At 42.3% G+C, this 18,193-nt stretch overlaps 1 protein-coding gene across 1 annotated transcript in view; it reads right to left on the reverse strand.

Moving 5' to 3' along the window:
• Positions 1-18,193, reverse strand: part of Tesk2 (testis associated actin remodelling kinase 2) — a 105,539-nt gene that overhangs the window by 62,393 nt on the left and 24,953 nt on the right. Inside the window, exon 2 of the mRNA XM_038332836.1 lies at positions 10,835-11,135. Within this exon, the coding sequence (XP_038188764.1) occupies positions 10,835-11,053 (219 nt within the window). The 5' untranslated portion in view covers positions 11,054-11,135. The remainder of the gene's footprint in view (positions 1-10,834; positions 11,136-18,193) is intronic.

Below are 18,193 nucleotides of genomic sequence, written 5' to 3' on the forward strand. Positions count from 1 at the left end.
TAATCCCAGCACATGGGAGGCAGAGGCAGGCAGATCTCTGTGAGTTCAAGGCCAGCCTGGCTTACAAAAGCCGAGTTCCAGGAGAGGCCCCAAAGCTATAGAGAAACCCTGTCTTGAAAAACCATAAAATAATAATAATAATAATAATAATAATAATAATAATAATAACCATCTTGCAACACTACCATTGTTTCAAAAGGCTGTTAAGCCTAACTTGTTGCTACGACCATACCTTTGTTTCAGGAGATCATTATGACTAACTTAAGTTCTACTCCTATTTTGCCAGCCAAATCTCCCATTTGGAAACCCCCTACCCCTGAGCTATAAAACCTTGTCTTCCTCACATTCAATGCTGACCTCTGGAACCCCATCTTAAGGGGAGGCAGCTCATGTACACAAAAAAGCTTGCTTTAATTAATTGCTTGTTATAATTAATTTGACCATGATGATTTTGGTTGGTGGTCTTGGGATTAACATTAACTTCAAACTTGTTATGTAGTTGAGACTGGCAATGAACTCCTGATCTCTTGCCTCCAGTTCACAAGTGCAACAGAATTACAAGAGGTCTGTGTGATATTGAGACTTAAACCCAGAGTCTTCTGCATACTAGGTACGTACTGAGCTATATCTCAAGACTGTTTGGCTTGTTGTTTATTTGTTTTTTCTTAAATCTAAACTGTCTAGCATTCTTGAAGTTCTGGATTCAATCCCAGAATCACACTAAGAAAACAAACCAAAAATGGAGGGCCAGCAATGGCTCAGTCAGTAAGACTTGCTGCACAAGCACTGAGGACCTGTAATCCAGAAGCAGAGGAGAATGAGACAGGAGGACTTCTGAGGCTTGTCAATCAGCCAATCACTCCAAGTTCAGTGAGAGAGAGAGATGCTGTCTCAAACAATAAGGTATAGAGTAACTGAAGACACCTAACATGACCTTTGCCCTCTACACACAAGTACACACAAAGGAACACAGATACAGTGCATGCCTATAATCCTGGATTAAGGAGGAGGGAGCAGGAAGAGAAAAACTTCCAGGATTTTGAGGCTAGTCTGGGCTACATGAAACCCTATATCAAAAAGAACAAAATGAGTTAAAGGTCACCTTCAAACACTAAGAAAATACAGAATAACCCCAAATAAGTATAAAGACAAAGGCAGAATTATGAAGCAGGAAATAAACCATTCACAGAATTCTATAAAACTATCCAACAAGCCAAAAACTAATTTTAGGAGAGAATTATTAGTAAAAACAAAAAATTAAATAAAAATGTCAAATGACTCTGATCAAGAAAAACTTAGTTCCAAAGGATCTGACTCCCTCAGGCAATAGGCATACACGTGGTACACATACACACATGTAGGCAAAACATTCATATGTATAACAAGTGGATCTAAAACCAGACAAGCCAAAAAAAAAATTTAAGCAGAGGCTAGAGAGATGGCTCAGAGGTTAAGAGCACTGACTGCTCTTCCAAAGGTCCTGAGTTCAAGTCCCAGCAACCACATGGTGGCTCAAAATCATCTGTAATGAGATCTGGTGCCCTCTTCTGGCCTGCAGTCAAACATGTAGGTAGAATACTGTATACATAATAAATAAACAAATCATTTTTAAAAATTCATCCAGACTTTAAAAAAATTTTTCAAGTAAAATATTTATTACCTCTGATCACTGTCTACCCTTCCACAGTGGTTTGAAAGAGAATAAATACTCCCATAGACTCAAGTATTTCAACACTTGATCTATACAGTCTATAGTGCTGTTTGGGCAAGATTAGAAGGCACACCACAGTTGAGAGTTTAAAGCCTCCTGCCATTCGAGATTTGCCCTCTCTGCTTCATGCTTGTGGTTGAAGACGTGAGCACTTAGCTTTCTGATCCTGCCACCATGCTTGTTTGCTCCCATGCCTCCCAACCATGACAGACTCAAGAACTATTAAGCCAAAATCAATTCTTTTTTGCTGTGATAAAGATCATGACCAAAAGCAACTTGGGGAGTATCTTAATCAGTGTTCTGTTGCTGTGAAGAGTCACCATAACCAAGGCAACTCTTACAAAACAAAGCATTTAACTGGAGCTTGCTTAGTCCATGACCATGGGACACAAAGCAGACAGGCACAGTGCTGGGGCAGTAGCTAAGAGCTCTGCTTTACAACTGACCAGCAGGGAAGGAGGGAGGCAGAAAGACAGACAGACTGGGCCTGGGCCTGGCATGGGCTTTTGAAACCTCAAAGCCAGTGCAACACCTCAACAAGGCCATACTTCCTAATACTTCCCAGTTTCACTAACTGGTAACAATGCATTTAAATATCTGAGCCTATGGAGGCCATTCTGGTTCAAACCCCCACAGAAAATAAGGCTTATTTTAGCTTACAGTTGTAGTTCAGCATGAAAGGAAGTCAGGGCAGATGCTGAAGCAGAAACCTGGAAGCAGGAACTGACGATGAGGTCATGGGGGAATACTGCTTACTGGCTTACTCCTCCTGGCCCACTCCGTCTGCTTTCTTATACAACTCAGGACCACCTGCCTACAGGTGGCATCCCCAGTGGGCTGGGCCCTCCCACATCAGTCACTAATCAAAAAAAAATACCCCACAGACTTCCCTAAAAACCAATCTGATGGAGCATAATTTCTCAATTGAGGTTCCTTCCTTCCAGATGACTCTAGCTTGGGTCAAGTTGACAAAAACTAGCCAGTATAGAACAAGACCATTTCTAAGCTTCAAAACCCTAAAATATGGCTGGGCAGTGGTAGCACACACCTTTAATCCCAGCACTCGGGTGGCAGACAGGTGGATCTCTGAACTTGATGCCAACCTAGTCTACAGAGTGAGTTCCAGGACAGGCTCCAAAGTTATAGAGAAACCCTATCTCAGAAAACAAAACAAAAAAAAAAAACAAAAAACAAAAAAAAAAAACAGACCCTAAAAAGCATTACATTGTTACCATTTTATTCCTCTCTGGCTTTTCAATGGTTAACTCATTTGTGTGTGAGGGGGTTGTACAGTGTAGCATATGTACATTTTCATGAGTACATACATACACATGTGGAATGTGGAGGCAAGAGGTTTCTTCTTCAGTCTACCTTTTATTTTAAGATAGGATTTGCCCTTGAGCCTGAAGCCAATGGCTAGGTTCGCTAGCCAGTAAGATTCCAGGGATCAGTCCACTTCCACCTTCCAAGTGCTAAAATTAGAGACATGTGCAGCTACACCAACTTTTCACACTGATGCCGGGGATCCAGACTTAGGTCCTCAGGACTGCAGGGCAGTCACTTTACTAACGAAGCCATCTTCCCATAACCATCCTTTTTACAGACATAGACTAATGCAGTTGAGGATGGGACTTCAATTTGCTACATAAGGGAACATGACATTGAGCCCTGATCCTTCTGCTTCTACCTCCCAAGTGCTGGGATTGCAGGCATAAGTGACTAAGTGATAAGGTACAAACGAGGTATGTTCTTTTTCCTCTTCATTCTCTCTTTTGAAAACCCCTGCATGATGTGGGAGAGTCTTCTGTTTGTGTTGATTTCATTCGTTAATAAAGAAACTGCCTTGGCCCATTCATTTAATAGGCCAGCCCTTAGATGGGTGGAGTAGACAGAACAGGAAGAAGGAAGTGAGGTAGATGGCTCAGACAATTGCCCTGCCTCTTCTCTCTGAGACTGTCGCCATGAAGCCAGCCACCAGGTCAGACATGCTGAATCTTTCCCGGTAAGACACCACTTTGTGGTGTTACACAGATTATTCGATATGGGTTAGTCAAGATGTGAGTAAGAGGCTGAAACTAATGGGCCAGGCAGTGTTTAAATGAATATAGTTTGTGTGTTGTTATTTCGGGGCATAAGCTAGCCAGGCGGCCAGGAGCCGGGTGGGACGAAAAGCAGGCCTGCCTGCAGCTCATCACTATACCTGCAATGTACCTTCAGTCCTATATTAGTTACTCACCTTGTTGCTAAGACCAAATACCTAACAAGAAGCAATTTTTGGGAGGAGGAATTTATTTTGTTCAAGAGTACAGTCCATCATGAAGGCAACATCATGTGTTAGCATGCAGCCAGTCCATGGCATCTGCAGTCAGGAAGGAGAGATGGAGGGAGGGACGCTCTGGCTGAGCTCACTTTACCCTTTTTATTCAGCCCACGGGCTGGTATTGCCCACGTTTTAAAGTGAACTTTCCCTCCTCATCTAAATCACTCAGGAAATACCTCACAGACACTCAGAGGTTTGTATTTCCAAGCTGATTCTAAATCTTCTCAAGCTGACCAAAAAGATTGACCATCACAGACCAGGCACGTCTGTCAAGTGTGACCACTTGAATTTGATCCCTGGAACCCATACAGAACCAACTCTTGAAAGTTATTTTCTGACCTCTAAATGTGTGCCATGGCATGTGTGCGTGCACATGCACGTGCACACACATACACTCATTTTTAAAAAGAAAAAAACTTTTAAAATACCGCAAGCTCACTGAAATTTATGGTAGACCTGACAACTTCCCAAAGAATAAAGAACCTATTTCTGATTTCTACTTGTATGTCGTGCTACTTCTTTTTTTTTCCTTTTTGTTTTTAAATCTTTGTGTGGCCAGGTGTGGTGGCACACACATTTAAACCTAGTTCATGAAAGGCAGAGGCAGGTGGATCTCTATGAGTTTGAGGTCAAACTGGTCTACATAGTGAGTTCCAAGCCAGTCATGACTATACAGTGAGACCCAGTCTCACAAAACACACATATACAAAACAAAAACAAATCTTTATGTGTATGCATCAGGCTAGCTGACCCAACAGCTGGGGGGGATTTCCTCTCACCTCCTCCCATCTCATTGCAGAAGCACTGTGATTATGCACTAACATCTGGTTTTCTGTGGCTTCTGGGAACCCAAACTCAGTTCTCACACTCTCCTGGCAAGCACTTTACCCACTGGGCCATCTGCCCAGCCCTCTCTTGCAAATTTCATTTCCTTCTTCTCCCAAATAAAGGTACTTACTTCCAAAGGCTCAATCTGTTGCTTCAGTTCTTTCGTCCATACTCTTAGTTCGAATATGAACTGTTTCTCCCCAGTGGTACCTGTGTAAGGGCTTGCTCCTAAGCTGGTGTTATTGTGAGAAGGTTCTAGAAATCTCAGGAGGTGGATCTAGCTGGAGGATCTAGGTGGCTAAGGTTGGTTCCTCGGAGGCACCTTGTCTCTGGCCCTTTCCTGCCTTTCTCCTGTAGGTTACAAGATAAAGAAGCTTACCCCCCCACACACACACCTACCCCTTGAGGTTCTGCTTTACCACAAGCCCAGATCAGTATAGCATAGACAATAGTCCTAATGTTCAGAAACTATTAGGGAAATAAGGCCTTCCTCTCTTAGGTTGCTTCCTCCTGGTGTTTGGTCACAGCAAGGATAGACTGAGCAACCTTAATGCTCTTCCTCAACTGTTTCTCACACTCAAAACATTTTCACTTTCACGGGTAACTGATAAACACCACTGCTTTTGCTGCAGAATGACAGCACGGTTTTCTACACTTGTTCTTCCTGGATTTTGAGGGTTACCTATTCTCTGGCTACTTGAGGCAGTTCAATTCTGAGGTGCTTGGTTGGATATGAGGAGGCAGACAAGCTAAGAGACATACTAGTATTGCTCAAGGATATTCTGGGATTTGGAGATGTCTGTGGACACTCTTTGCTTGGTTCCTCAAAGAGCCCTGGTATGCCCATTTTGTCATGAACATCACAAAAAACTTCAGAAAGTGGTCTGTCTGAAATGTCTAATAGGTGAAACTTTCTAAACAGGACTCCACTCCAGAAATAAGGCCAGCAATAGACAGATGGGACCATGAGAAATTTTAAAGATGCTCTAAAGCAAAGGAAATAGTTAACTGAGTGAAGGTACAGCCTACAGAATGGGAGAAAATATTTGCTAGATATACATCTAATGATGGTTAATACCTAGAATACACAAAGAACTCAAAAAAGTAAAGAAAAAAATTTTTTTAATTTTTAAAAAAGTAATCAGTTGGGCACTCAGGAGGCAGAGGCAGGAGTATCTCTGTGAGTTCCAGGCCAGCTTGGTCTACACAGTGAGTTCCAGGGCAGCCAGGGCTACTTGAGAAACCCTGTTTTAAAAAACCTAAAAAAAAAAAAAAAAAAGACCAGTAGCCCAGACTAGCTTCAAACATATTATATAGCAAAGAATGACCTTGACTTTCTAATCCTCCTGCCTTTACCTCCCAAGTGCTAGGATTATAGGCACACACTATACCCCCTTTATGGGTGTTTGGGTTGGAACCTTATGAATGGTAGGCAAGCATGTTACCAACCTACATATTAGTTCCAGTACCAGCATTTTGAAACCTGCTATCTAAATTATGAGACAAAGCTACCAGAGAATATAAAAACTTATCCTCCGGCTAAGGCTGTATCTCCAGTGGTAGAAGGCATATTAGTATGCACAAAACCCACACACCTTCAAATAAAACCACCTTCCCAACCACACACACACACACACAAAAACATCATAGAAGAATATTTGTGTGCTAAAATGTTTCCTTGCTTTCTTTAAACCACAACTGTTGAGAATGCTACAGAGGTTGCATGACAAGCTATAAGTGTTAAATAATAAATGCATAACCAGAAACATGAATAAATCAGTATTTCAGGACCAGATGGCAAGCACTGGGTTCTTTTAGCTTCTAAGTTTACTGCTCCTTTCAAGTTGGCAATTGTGTTGCCAGTCTAGAAAAATACTAACAGAAAAAAAATCAGAATTCTTTCTTAATATCAAGGAGCAGAGAGACAGTGTGTGTGTGTGTGTGTGTGTGTGTGTGTGTGTATGTGTCCTCATATTATGCAGATATATGCACATCGAGGTCAGAATTCCAACTGATTCTCTACTTGTTTTAAGATTTATTTTATGTGTGTGAATGTTTGTCTTACATATGTATATGTGCGCCGTGTGCATGCCTAGTGCCTGTGAAGGCCAGAAGATGATACTGGATCCTCTGGAACTGGAGTTACAGATGGCTGTAAGCCACCATGGAGGTGCTGGAAACCAAACCCAGGTGTTCTGCAAAAGGAGTCCGTGCTCCTAACCACAGAGACATCGCTCCAGCTCTGCCATCTTATCTCTTTCCTTTTTGGGGGAGGGGAGGGTGTTGTTATTGTGGGATTTTGATTGTTTGTTTTTCAAGACAGAATTTCTCTGTGTAGCCCTGACTGACCTGCACTCACTTTGTAGAGCAGGTTGGCCTCAAACTCACAGAGATCCGCCTGCCTCTGCTTCCCAAGTGCTGGGATTAAAGGTGTGCGCCACCACCACCAGCTTCCATCTGATTTCTTAAGACAGGGACTGCCGCTGAACCTGAAGCTTGTATTTGGGGTAGAATGGTTAACCAACAAGCCCCCTAAAATCCTCCTGTTTCTACCTCTAAGAGCTGGAGAAACAGGTGTGGCCACCATGCCCAGCTTTTCATGTGGGCTCTGGTGATCCAAACTCAGGCTGTCATGTTGGCACACCAAGCATCTTCCCACTCCCAGGGATTCAAACTCCAGCAAGTACCTGACAAGACAGTAAACATCTTTGAACCTCAGTTTCTTCATTAAAAATGGAAGTGTGGGGGCTGGAGATATGGCTCAGTGGCTAAACAAGTTTGATCCCAGCATCCATGTCAGGTCATTTACAACTAAACTGCCTATAACTCCAGGGGATCTGACACACTCTCCTGTCCTCCTTAGGGCGGTATCCACACATGTGGTACACACTTACACTTACACACACACATAAAAATATTTTTTTAAAATGGAAGTATAATACTTACACGATTTTTGTAAATATCAAATAAGATAATGTATAAAAGTTAACAGTATCTAGCACGAAGAACTGAATAGCTCTTAGGTATATGAAAGAATTAACAAGTGCCAGGTGGTGGTGGCGCACGCCTTTAATCCCAGCACTCGGGAGGCAGAGGCAGACGGATCTCTGTGAGTTCAAGGCCAGCCTGGTCTACAAGAGCTAGTTCCAGGACAGGCTCAAAAGCCACAGAGAAACTCTGTCTCGAAAAACCAAAAAAAAAAAAAAAAAAAAAAAAAAAAAAAAAAAAAGAATTAACAAGTGACTCGACTCTTAAATAGGCTGTTATAGACAGACATTATTGTAAGTCCTTTACATATCTTACCTTAGCAACCTTAGCATATCTTCAACTCCATAAGATAGGTTTTTAATTTTTGCTTTTTAATTTTTTTAATTACATTTATGTATTTACTGGAGGGGCAGCCACAGCCCATGTGTGCATATTAGAGGACAATTTTCAGGAGCTGATTCTCTCCTTTCATCATGGAAATCCCAGAGGTGAAACTCAGGCTGCCAGAACTGGGGGCAAACATCTTTGCTGGTGAGCCATTTGACATAAGTACTATTTCAAATTTCCACTTTTACAGATAAAAAAATGGAAGCAGAGTCAAATTATTTGACCAATGTTACAACATTTATAGTGGCAGTTGAAATTCAAATCCAGACAGTGAATCTCTGGATTCTCTATTGTGTAAATGTACACACACACACACAAACACAAATGTATACATAAATTTCTTCTCTCATGTAACAAATACCTAATGGGTTTTCTCTAGGTGACAGAGCTGTGCTAGATACTAATGAGACAGAAACAAACACAGGAAAGCAGAGAAGGTATAAGTCCGCAGTCTGAGCTATTCAGTACTTTTGGAGAGCCAGTTGCTTCTGTAGAGCAGACTTCAGAGCTAAACAAAGGACAGTCTAACCTAAGCAACTAAGGAAGGCCTATTGTTAAGGATGTCTGCAGGATCTTAAATTCTAAAACTGAATTGTTTTAGAAGAATACATGTAAGTCTACACTCTTCAGGATCCACCTGCCTCTGCCTCCTGAGTGCTGGGCAGGGATGAAGGCACGTGACAGCAAAGTTAGCCACCATCTGGCCTCTCTTTTCCTGTGCCTTCTCCCTAGGGCAGCTGAAGGTCATTAAGCTGCCTGTGTAGCTTGTATCTGAAGTCAAATATTTCTTCTCGTGGTCAGTGATGTTTCATTTACCCTGACCTTGAAGGTTTTATAGTCATTATTACTTTATAATCAAAACTAAACTCTAACTTCCACTCAGCCATACACGATAGCTATCAGATAATGCGTTGGCAAACTTTCTGTTTGGGGTCAGACAGCAATTATAACAATAGGGCTCTGAGGCCTTGTGGTCTCCAGTAGCTGCTCAGCTTGGCCACTGTAGCACAAAGCAGCCATCAAAAATAAATTAACACTGCACGCAACGTCATCACTGTGGTCTTTGGGTATTCACCCCACTCCTACTTGACCAACCATGCTGTAACATCCACGCTTGCTGCTCACACTGATGGATTCCCAGGGGGCAGCAGCTACCTGAAAGATGTTTCAGTTTAGTCTCTATTAAGAGCTGATGGTCCTCTAGCCTACCTACTGCTGACATCCCCTCAAGTTGTTAGCTCTTCAACACTCAGGCACAGAAAATGAGAAATTAGGGAATTGAAAAAAAAAAAACTAAGACAGACTAAAAATAACAGACTTGGGTTTTCATAACCCAACACTGGTTTGTTTCTTCATGAAATGAGCTAAATTGTTTTGATAATAAAAGCATGAGTTAAAACCATCTCTGTTATTACAGCACAGCTGTATATAAATTTAGTGTTTATTATATTTCATGTGTAACCCAGCTGTGTTTTGATTCATAAATATTTTAGACCCTCTTTTCATAATCTTGTTAATAGAGAACAGAAAACACTGTATACAATACTTCTTTCAAGTATACATAAATAATGAATAAATGCCTCATAAATGATTGCTTATAAAGAAAATGAGCCAGGTTTGGTGGCTCAATTTTGTAATCCCAGCACTGGGGAAGTAGAGGCAAGAGGATCAAGAGTTCAAACTCATCCATGGCTACATAGCAAGAATGAGGCCAGCCCGAGTAACGAAAATCAGGAGCTGGAGCCTAAGTATGAAGTCCTTGGCTCCCTGGAGACATACCCTCACAGGATTCCATCCCCCAGTGGTTACCTCCTCAAGAGTAAACAAACAAATACAAGAAACCAGGACATAGAAAACTAAGAAGCAAGGTAAAAATAAATGATGAGAGTTTTCATGATTTGAGCCCCTATGGGTCCTTACTCTGTATTTCTTGCTTAAAATAGTGTTTTTCACCAAACAGCTATAGGTTCAAAGCCTGGAAAAGGCTCTGTTTTCATCTCTAGACCAAAGCCAGGAAAAGACATATATCTCAGCTTATCACTCAGGCAGGAAGTTCTCTCTTGCCAAAGGTTGAGGCTTGATTGGTGTACTCCTGTAACCATAGCACTTAGGAAACAGATTTGAGTCAATGTAAGTTCAAAGCCAGCCCTGTCTATACAGTAAGTGTGAGGTTAGCCAGAACACGCATGCTTGCACACTTATGTACACATACAAACATGCACCCCACAGGGAAGGGGAACTATAGGGGTTCAGAGGCAGAATGTTTATCCAGCATGGACAAGACCCTGGATTTCATTGCCAACAAGTAGAAGTTACATGAATGAGGTCTCTCAAAATAGCTTAAATCATACCTGGTACTTCACATTTATGTAATCCCAGCACACAGAAGGTTGAGCAGGAGAATCAGTGAAAATGTGGGGCTACACACCTGGAATCAACACTCAGAAGTGGGGGGCAGGTGGATCTCTAGGAGTTCAAGGCCAGTCAGGGTTACACGGAGAGCCCCATCTTAGAGAACACACCATAAACAACTGTTAACTCTGCAGTGGTTCTGACCGTCAGAAAAGTCCTAGGAAAGAAGATGAGACATCACCACTCACCTTGAACACTTCAGAGAAGAACCCAGATCCTATTTTTTCACGGGTGAAGTCATCCAAACTCGTCAGTCTGGAAAAGGCACTAATAATTGCTCGATATGAAGATGAAACTCTTCCCACTTGGATAGTGTTCCCATCCCCTCCACCACCTCCTTCAAACTCTTCCAGACGCTCCACACGTGGGGGAAATCCTGCAATTGAGTTCCGCTTGCTCCGATCCATGATCTCAAGAATTACTTCTTCTATTAAAGAGGAACTCCACTCATAGTTTTTTGTTCAGTTTTACTTCTTTTCCAGTGTGACACTACAGAAAAAATACAAAACTTATTTTACTAAAATCATTGATGACTATATGAAAACTAACAAACTCTCAATGCAAAAATGTTTATTTCTTTTTGCATTCTACCTCCGACTTCCAGATCTAAATAATACTTCTATGTCTTCTCTTTCAAAACATACACAAAGGCAAGCTGTACATAAAGATCATAGATTACATCCTTTTTTGTTGTTTTTTTTTTTTGTTGTTGTTGTTGTTTTTTGAGACAGGGTTTCCCTGTAGTTTCTAGAGCCTGTCCTGGAACTAGCTCTTGTAGACCAGGCTGGCCTCGAACTCAGGGATCCGCCTGCCTCTGCCTCCCGAGTGCTGGGATTAAAGGCGTGCGCCACCACCGCCCGGCAGATTACATCCTTTTTTAAAAAATATTTTTAAGCCAGGCTGTGTTGGCACACATCTCTAAGCCCAGCACTCTGGGAAGGAAAGGCAGGTGGATTTCTGAGTTTAAGTAAGCTCCAGGATAGCTAGGGTTACACAGAGAAATCCTATCTCACCTTGCCCAGATAGGCATTTGGGGTTTGGTTTGTTTGATTTTTCTTTTTCATTCCTTCCTTTTTTTTTTCCAAGACAGGGTTTCTCTGTAGCTTTGGAGCCTGTCCTGGAACTAGCTATTGTAGACCAGGCTGGCCTTGAACTCATAGAGATCCATATGCCTCTGCCTCCCGAGTGCTGGGATTAAAGGCATCACCACTAGGCAAGAAACCCTGTCTCAAAAAACAAAACAAAAAATTTATTTTCAATATTTATCTATTTTATTCCATGTACATGAGTGTTTGCCTGCATGTATGTATGTGTATGATGTGCCTGCCTGGTACCCACAATGGTCAGAAAAGGGCTTTAGAGCCCCTGAAACTGGAGTTATGATGGTTATTGTCCTAGCTAAGTTGTTGTTTTGTTTTTTGGGTTTTTTTTAAACTCTTGTTTTGTTTTTGTATTTTAAGACAGGGTTTCTCCTTATAGCTGCTCTGGTTGTTCTGGAACTCACAGAGATCTGCTTGCCTCTGCCTCCTGAATGCTGGAATTAAAAGGCATTATCCACCACCAGGCTAGCTTGTCCTGGCTAGTTTTATATCAATTTGATACATGCTAGACTCACTTGAAAAAGGGTACTCTCGACTGAGAAAACACCTCCATAAAAATGTACGTGTTGGCAAGTCTGTAGGGTATTTTCTTAATTACTGACTACATGGGAGGGCCCAGCCTATTGTGAATGGTCCCATCCCTGGGCAGGTGGTCCTGGGTTCTATAAAAAGCATACTGAAAGTCATGGAGAACAAGCCAATAGGCAGCACCCCTCCACAGCCTCTGTATCAGGTCCTGCCTCAGGTTCCTGCCCTGACTGAGTTCCTAAGTGATAGACTATGATGTAGGATTGTAAACTGAAACGAACCCTTTCCTGCCCAACTCGCTTTTGGTCAGTAGAAACCTAAGACAACTAGGAACCACCATTTGAGTTCCGGGAACCAAACCCAGATCATGTGCAAGCACAACACATGTTCTACCCATTGAGTCATCCCTCCAGCCCCACAGACTACAATCTAAAGAACAAAACAGTAATCCATCGCTCTTCAGCCACCCACCCCTTTTGCAGAAAACCAACTGTAAGGCATGATCTGAGGCAGAGATTACACTAAGTCTGAGAGCTTTATCTACTGCATGCCATTTGATTCTCAAATCATTCATCAAAAGGATTATTATCATTTCACAGAGATCAGGTAACCGTACTGTCACTAAGTGACAGAGAAAATTAAAGTGCAAGACTGGCTCAAAAGCCTGCGATCCTGCCAATGTCCCTTATGGTCTCACATATTGTTATTAATTTCAAAAATTATCCAAGCCGGGCGGTGGTGGCGCACGCCTTTAATCCCAGCACTCGGGAGGCAGAGGCAGGCGGATCTCTGAGTTCGAGGCCAACCTGGTCTACAAAGCTTGTTCCAGGGCAGCCAGGACAGTTGCACAGAGAAATCCTGTCAAAAAGAAAAGAAAGGAAGGAAGGGAAGGAGGGAGGGAGGGACGGAATGTAGGAGGGAGAAAGGAAGGAAGGGATGAAGGAAGAATGAAGGCACAAGATCTCTGGGCAGTGGTGGGGCACACCTTTAATCCCAACACTTGGGAGGCAGAGGTGGGCTGACGTCTTTGAGTTGGAGGCCAGCCTGGTCTAGGACAGCCAAGGCTACACAGAGAAACTCTGCCTGAGGGTGGGGTGGGGGAGGTGGCGGGAAGGGGCAATGATACAAGATCACTTTTTCTGAAAACTTATTATAAGGGTTCTATACAAGATAAACCACTTCTTAATGTGTGGAATTGGGTGGGATTCATTTGTCTTTTTTGGCATTGTTGCTTTTCACTTGAAACATGCAACATTTGTGATATGCTTTCGCGAGCATGATGAACCCACTCACCCCGTGTCCACCTCCACCCATGGAGAATCCTAGCAGCACTCACAGAAGCACCCTACACACAACGCAGCCTCTTACCACAATCAAAAGACAGAACTTTACCCAATATGCTGCTCATGGCAGCTTTCCCAGGAATGTAGAATTGGATTAATTCCAACCTCCCTCCATAATAGTGCTTTCTACAATAGAATCTGTGTAAATCAGGAACTGTTGACGGAAGCCATTTTTTTACATTCATATTGGAAAGCAAAAGGAAAAAAGTCACAAGCCTGAAGGAATTCGGTGGGGAGGGCAAGAAACTGACTCAACTTCTCCATGGTGCTGTGCTCTCTAATCACTGGGGCCTAACGGCATTCTGGAGGTTTTATAAAATATCCTTTTTTTCTTCAAAATAAAATTACTCGCCTGGTGGTGGTGTTGCACTTGGGAAGCAGAGGCAGGAGGATATCTCTGAGTTCGAGGCCAGCCTAGTCTACAGAGCAAACTCCAGGACAATCACAGCTACACAGAGAAACCCTGTCTCAAAAAAACAAAAACAAAAACAAAAAAAACTGGTTATGCTGGTTCTACCAGAGTCTCCAGAGAAAAAAATAACCCGAATTCCCAAAAAATAAAAACATCTAAGTGCCTTTATTGAACATCTTCTAAGAAGTGGCATCAGGGGGCTAAAGAGATGGTTCAGTGGGTAAGAGCAATGGATGCTCTTCCAGAGGACCAATTCCCAGCACCCACATGGCAGCTCACAACTGTCTGTAACACCTGTCCCATGGGATTGGACACCCTCACACAGACATACATGCAGGTCAAACACCAATGTACATAAAATAAATACTTTTTTTAAAGAAAAAAATGGCATCAAAACCCTGTCTTGAAAAAAAAAAAGAGTACCATACCAAAAATTTAAGGTTACAAAAACGAAATATTGAATATTACAACGGGAAGTGTTCACGAAGTAGTCATCCATTTTAAATCTAGAGAAACATGGACAAAAAAGTGAAAATACAAGACGTAAACGAATGAGCCAGGCGGCGGCACTCAGGAGGCAGACGGGGGTGGGCAGGGGGAGCTCTGCGAGTTGGAGTACAGCATCGTCTACAGAGTGAGATCCAGGACAGCCAGAGGTACACTGTAAGATCCTGTCTCCCCCCCCCCCCACCAAAAAAAGGCAAAGTAAATAAATGGTTTTGTTTTGCTTTCTTATTTTGTGTGCTGTGGTATTTATTTTTTGGTTTTTGTAGAAGCTATTTTGTTCTACACATTCTTATTTATTGGGGTGGGGGCAGACACTGCAGCCACAGTGCATACGTGGAGGTCAGAAGAATCTGGCCTCAGTCCTCTCACTCTGACATGTGGGTCCCAGAAATCAAACCCAGGTTGCCGGGCTTGACCACAAGCGACTTTACCTCTGAAGCACCTCACCCACCCAGTAAAAGCTATTTATTAACAAAGTGTGACATGGAGCCCACAAACTGAGGGAGTGTATTTTGTCTGTTATTTGAATAAAAAATCAGCTAGGGAGTCAGAGAGGAAAATAAAGCCTGATATCTCAGGGTTAGAGACAGGTAGACAGTCACAAATTACAGGTCAGCCTGTAAGAATACAAAGAATTAAGTATTTAATTATTTGTAAAATACAAAGAATTAAGGCCATCCAGGACTATACCTATCTCAGACACAAATAAACAAAAACACACACACACAAAAAGAATTACCCGAGGAGGCCAGGCTGGCAGACATGGTGGTATATACATGTACACTGAGCATTTGGGATGTTAAGCAAAAAGAAAGCCTTATAGCAAAAGCAGTCTAAAAGCTACACAGAGAGAGGCTGTGCCTCAAAAATAAAACCAGAGGTGTCTAAAACCCATAGTTCCCATCTTCTACTTGACCTGGCCCATCAGAATCTCTTTGGAGGAGGCCTGGAGATTTTAATGAGCTCCACAGGGATTCTTATTTATTCCAAAAGCAAGAAGTCCTCAACAGGAGGAAAAATGGAACTGTCTTGTTTCAGGATGTCTTCCTTATGTGTTTGAGTGTTTGCCTTGAGTGTATGTCTGTGCACTGCTTGCATGTCTGGTGTCTGTGAAGGCTAGAATAGGGCTTTGGATCCCCTGAACTGCAGTTAATGATGGTGCGAGGATCTGACTTTGCAGACTCCATTTTAAAGAGGGGGCATCAACTTAAGCCATATAATGAGGGGGGATCTCAGCTAAGAAATATGCTTTGATAGTGCAATTTGAACCGATACCCTGAAAATAGCAAATTAAGGAGCTAGGGAACAGGGCCATAAAATTTAACGAGGTTCAGATGTTCCAAGGAGTAATCTTGCCCTTGAAGATACATCGTCAGTTATTAATGGCTCTTTGTTAGGGTTTTCGTACCCAAAAACTGAGCAATAGTTTCAGAGACTACCTTGCCCTATGCCCTCCTTACCCAATCTTAGGATGACAGGACATAAACACCCCTTACTATGGCATTTCCCCTTTAAAAGTTCCCCCCTTCCTGGGTTCAGGCTGCACTTCCCTCACCTACTGCATTGGTCTGGGAGAGGTATAGTCCAAACTCAAGTTTAAATATTTAAAAACCCTCTTGTGTTTTACATCAGAATCCTTCAGAATCCGGTTTACTTTTCGGGATAATAAACACGGGCATAACAATGGCTGTCAGCTGTCACGTGGGCGCTCAGAACTAATGCTGGGTCCTCTGTAGAATAAGCTCACTTTACTGCTGAACCATCAGAGACAATGGAAATAGCCCTTCTTAAGCACTGCACTACCAGATGATGCCAGCCTGGATAGTAACAAAGTACACAGGAAGTGTGACCAAAAGTCCTTCCTCATTTTTACAGACATATATTTACTGACTAACTTATCTATGGGCATGTGCCACAGCACTTGGATCAGTCAGTTCTCTTTCACCATGTGGCACCTAAGGATGAAATTCAGATCATCAGGCTTGGCAGGAAGTGTCCTTACCCACTACGCCATTATTGAACTATCCAATAGGCAGAGAGTTCCTGGGGGTGACAGAGCCTAGATGCTATACTCAAGCACAGAAAGTAATATTATTTTCTTGTTTTGATTTCTTAAGACCTTAACCCTGCTGTGTGGCCAATATGATCTTGAAATCTATTCTCCATCCTGTACCTCACAGATGCTGGAATTACAGTGTCTCTCTCAAAATTCCTTGTTGCAGCTCAACAGGTCTGATTTTACACTCTCAGATACATAGGGAGAGAAAAGGGATTTCAAACTCCAACTGGCTTGGTTGGTAGTAGTCTTGTTACAAGCATAGCATAATAAATTGACAATTTCTTATTTTTATTTTCAAAAAATAACGTATCTTTGCTCACATGACCCACCTTTCTTTTGTGAGGGGAAGGTGTCTCAGTAAGAAACCCAGGCTGTGCTGGGCAATAATGGTGGTCACCTTTAATCCCAACTCTTGGAAGGCAGAGGCAGGAGGATCTATGAGTTTGAGGTCACCTTAGTCTATAAAGTGAGTTCCAGGACAGCAAGGACTGTCTCAAAAAAAAAAAAAAGCCCCAAAAGAAATAGAGTGAGAGACAGGAAAAGAGAGGGGGGAGAGAGAGGGAAGGAGAGAAAAAAGGAGAAAGACAGAGAAAGACAGAGAGCTAGAGAGAGCAAAAGAGAGAAAGAGAGACGGAAAAGAGAGGAACAGAGGGGGAAGCAACAGAGAGCAAGAAAGAGAGAAGCAAGAGAGAGAAAGCAAGAGAGAGAGAGAGACCCAGAGAGAGAGGAAGAGCGCAAGAGAAAGAGAGAAAAAGAGAGCGAGAGAGAGGGGGCTAGGGCTTCTCTCACCCTATAGCTCCAGGCTCTTCAGCATCCCTCGCACACACCAGTCCAGAAGGCATGTGGTTAAGTTTATTATGGCAGTGCTCCTACTTTCCCATACCTGTATTATTTCCTTCCCAGACGCTCTCATTAAATACCTGACTAAAGCCTCTTGAAGGAAGAAGGACTATTTTGGCTTGAAGCTCGAGGGGATACTGTCCACCAGCACAGGAAGGCGTGGTGCCCAGTGGTTCCACAGTGGCGGGAACACGAAGCTGCTCGTTCACATGTCAGTACCGCCTATATTCAGGGCTAGTCAGTGTTCCTACCCACCAGGTTAATCCGCTCTGGAAGACTTTACACACACCCAAAAGTGTGCTCCCCTGGTGCTCTGGGCATTTTATAACTCATTCGAGTTTGTCAATTAAAATTAAGCATCGCAGTGTCTTTCTGATTCATGCTTCTAGACATTCACTATAAACACTATAAAAAATAGGCAATTGTTACAACAAGAATGGAATGTTTAATGTTTGTCTAATCAATAATCATATGGCCATCGTATGACTCAAGTTAACTAATGTCTATAAGCTATGTATATAGTATAATATACCCACCATTTTTGTTTCTAGTTTACACATGAGGACTGGAGATGTAAAAAGGTTAAATATATATTGGTTCATATAACTACAAGTTAGGGCGCAAGGATTTGAACTTGAATTCTTTGAAGACCACAGGCTTATTACTATCTTAAATATAGATTATACTGTGTATATTTCCTTTGTTACCCCTTTTAAGACTTGTTCTCTTGTACTACTGGACTGGCATCAAATGTACTC

The sequence above is a fragment of the Arvicola amphibius genome, chromosome 6, assembly GCF_903992535.2.
Source record: "Arvicola amphibius chromosome 6, mArvAmp1.2, whole genome shotgun sequence".
NCBI lineage: Eukaryota > Metazoa > Chordata > Mammalia > Rodentia > Cricetidae > Arvicola > Arvicola amphibius.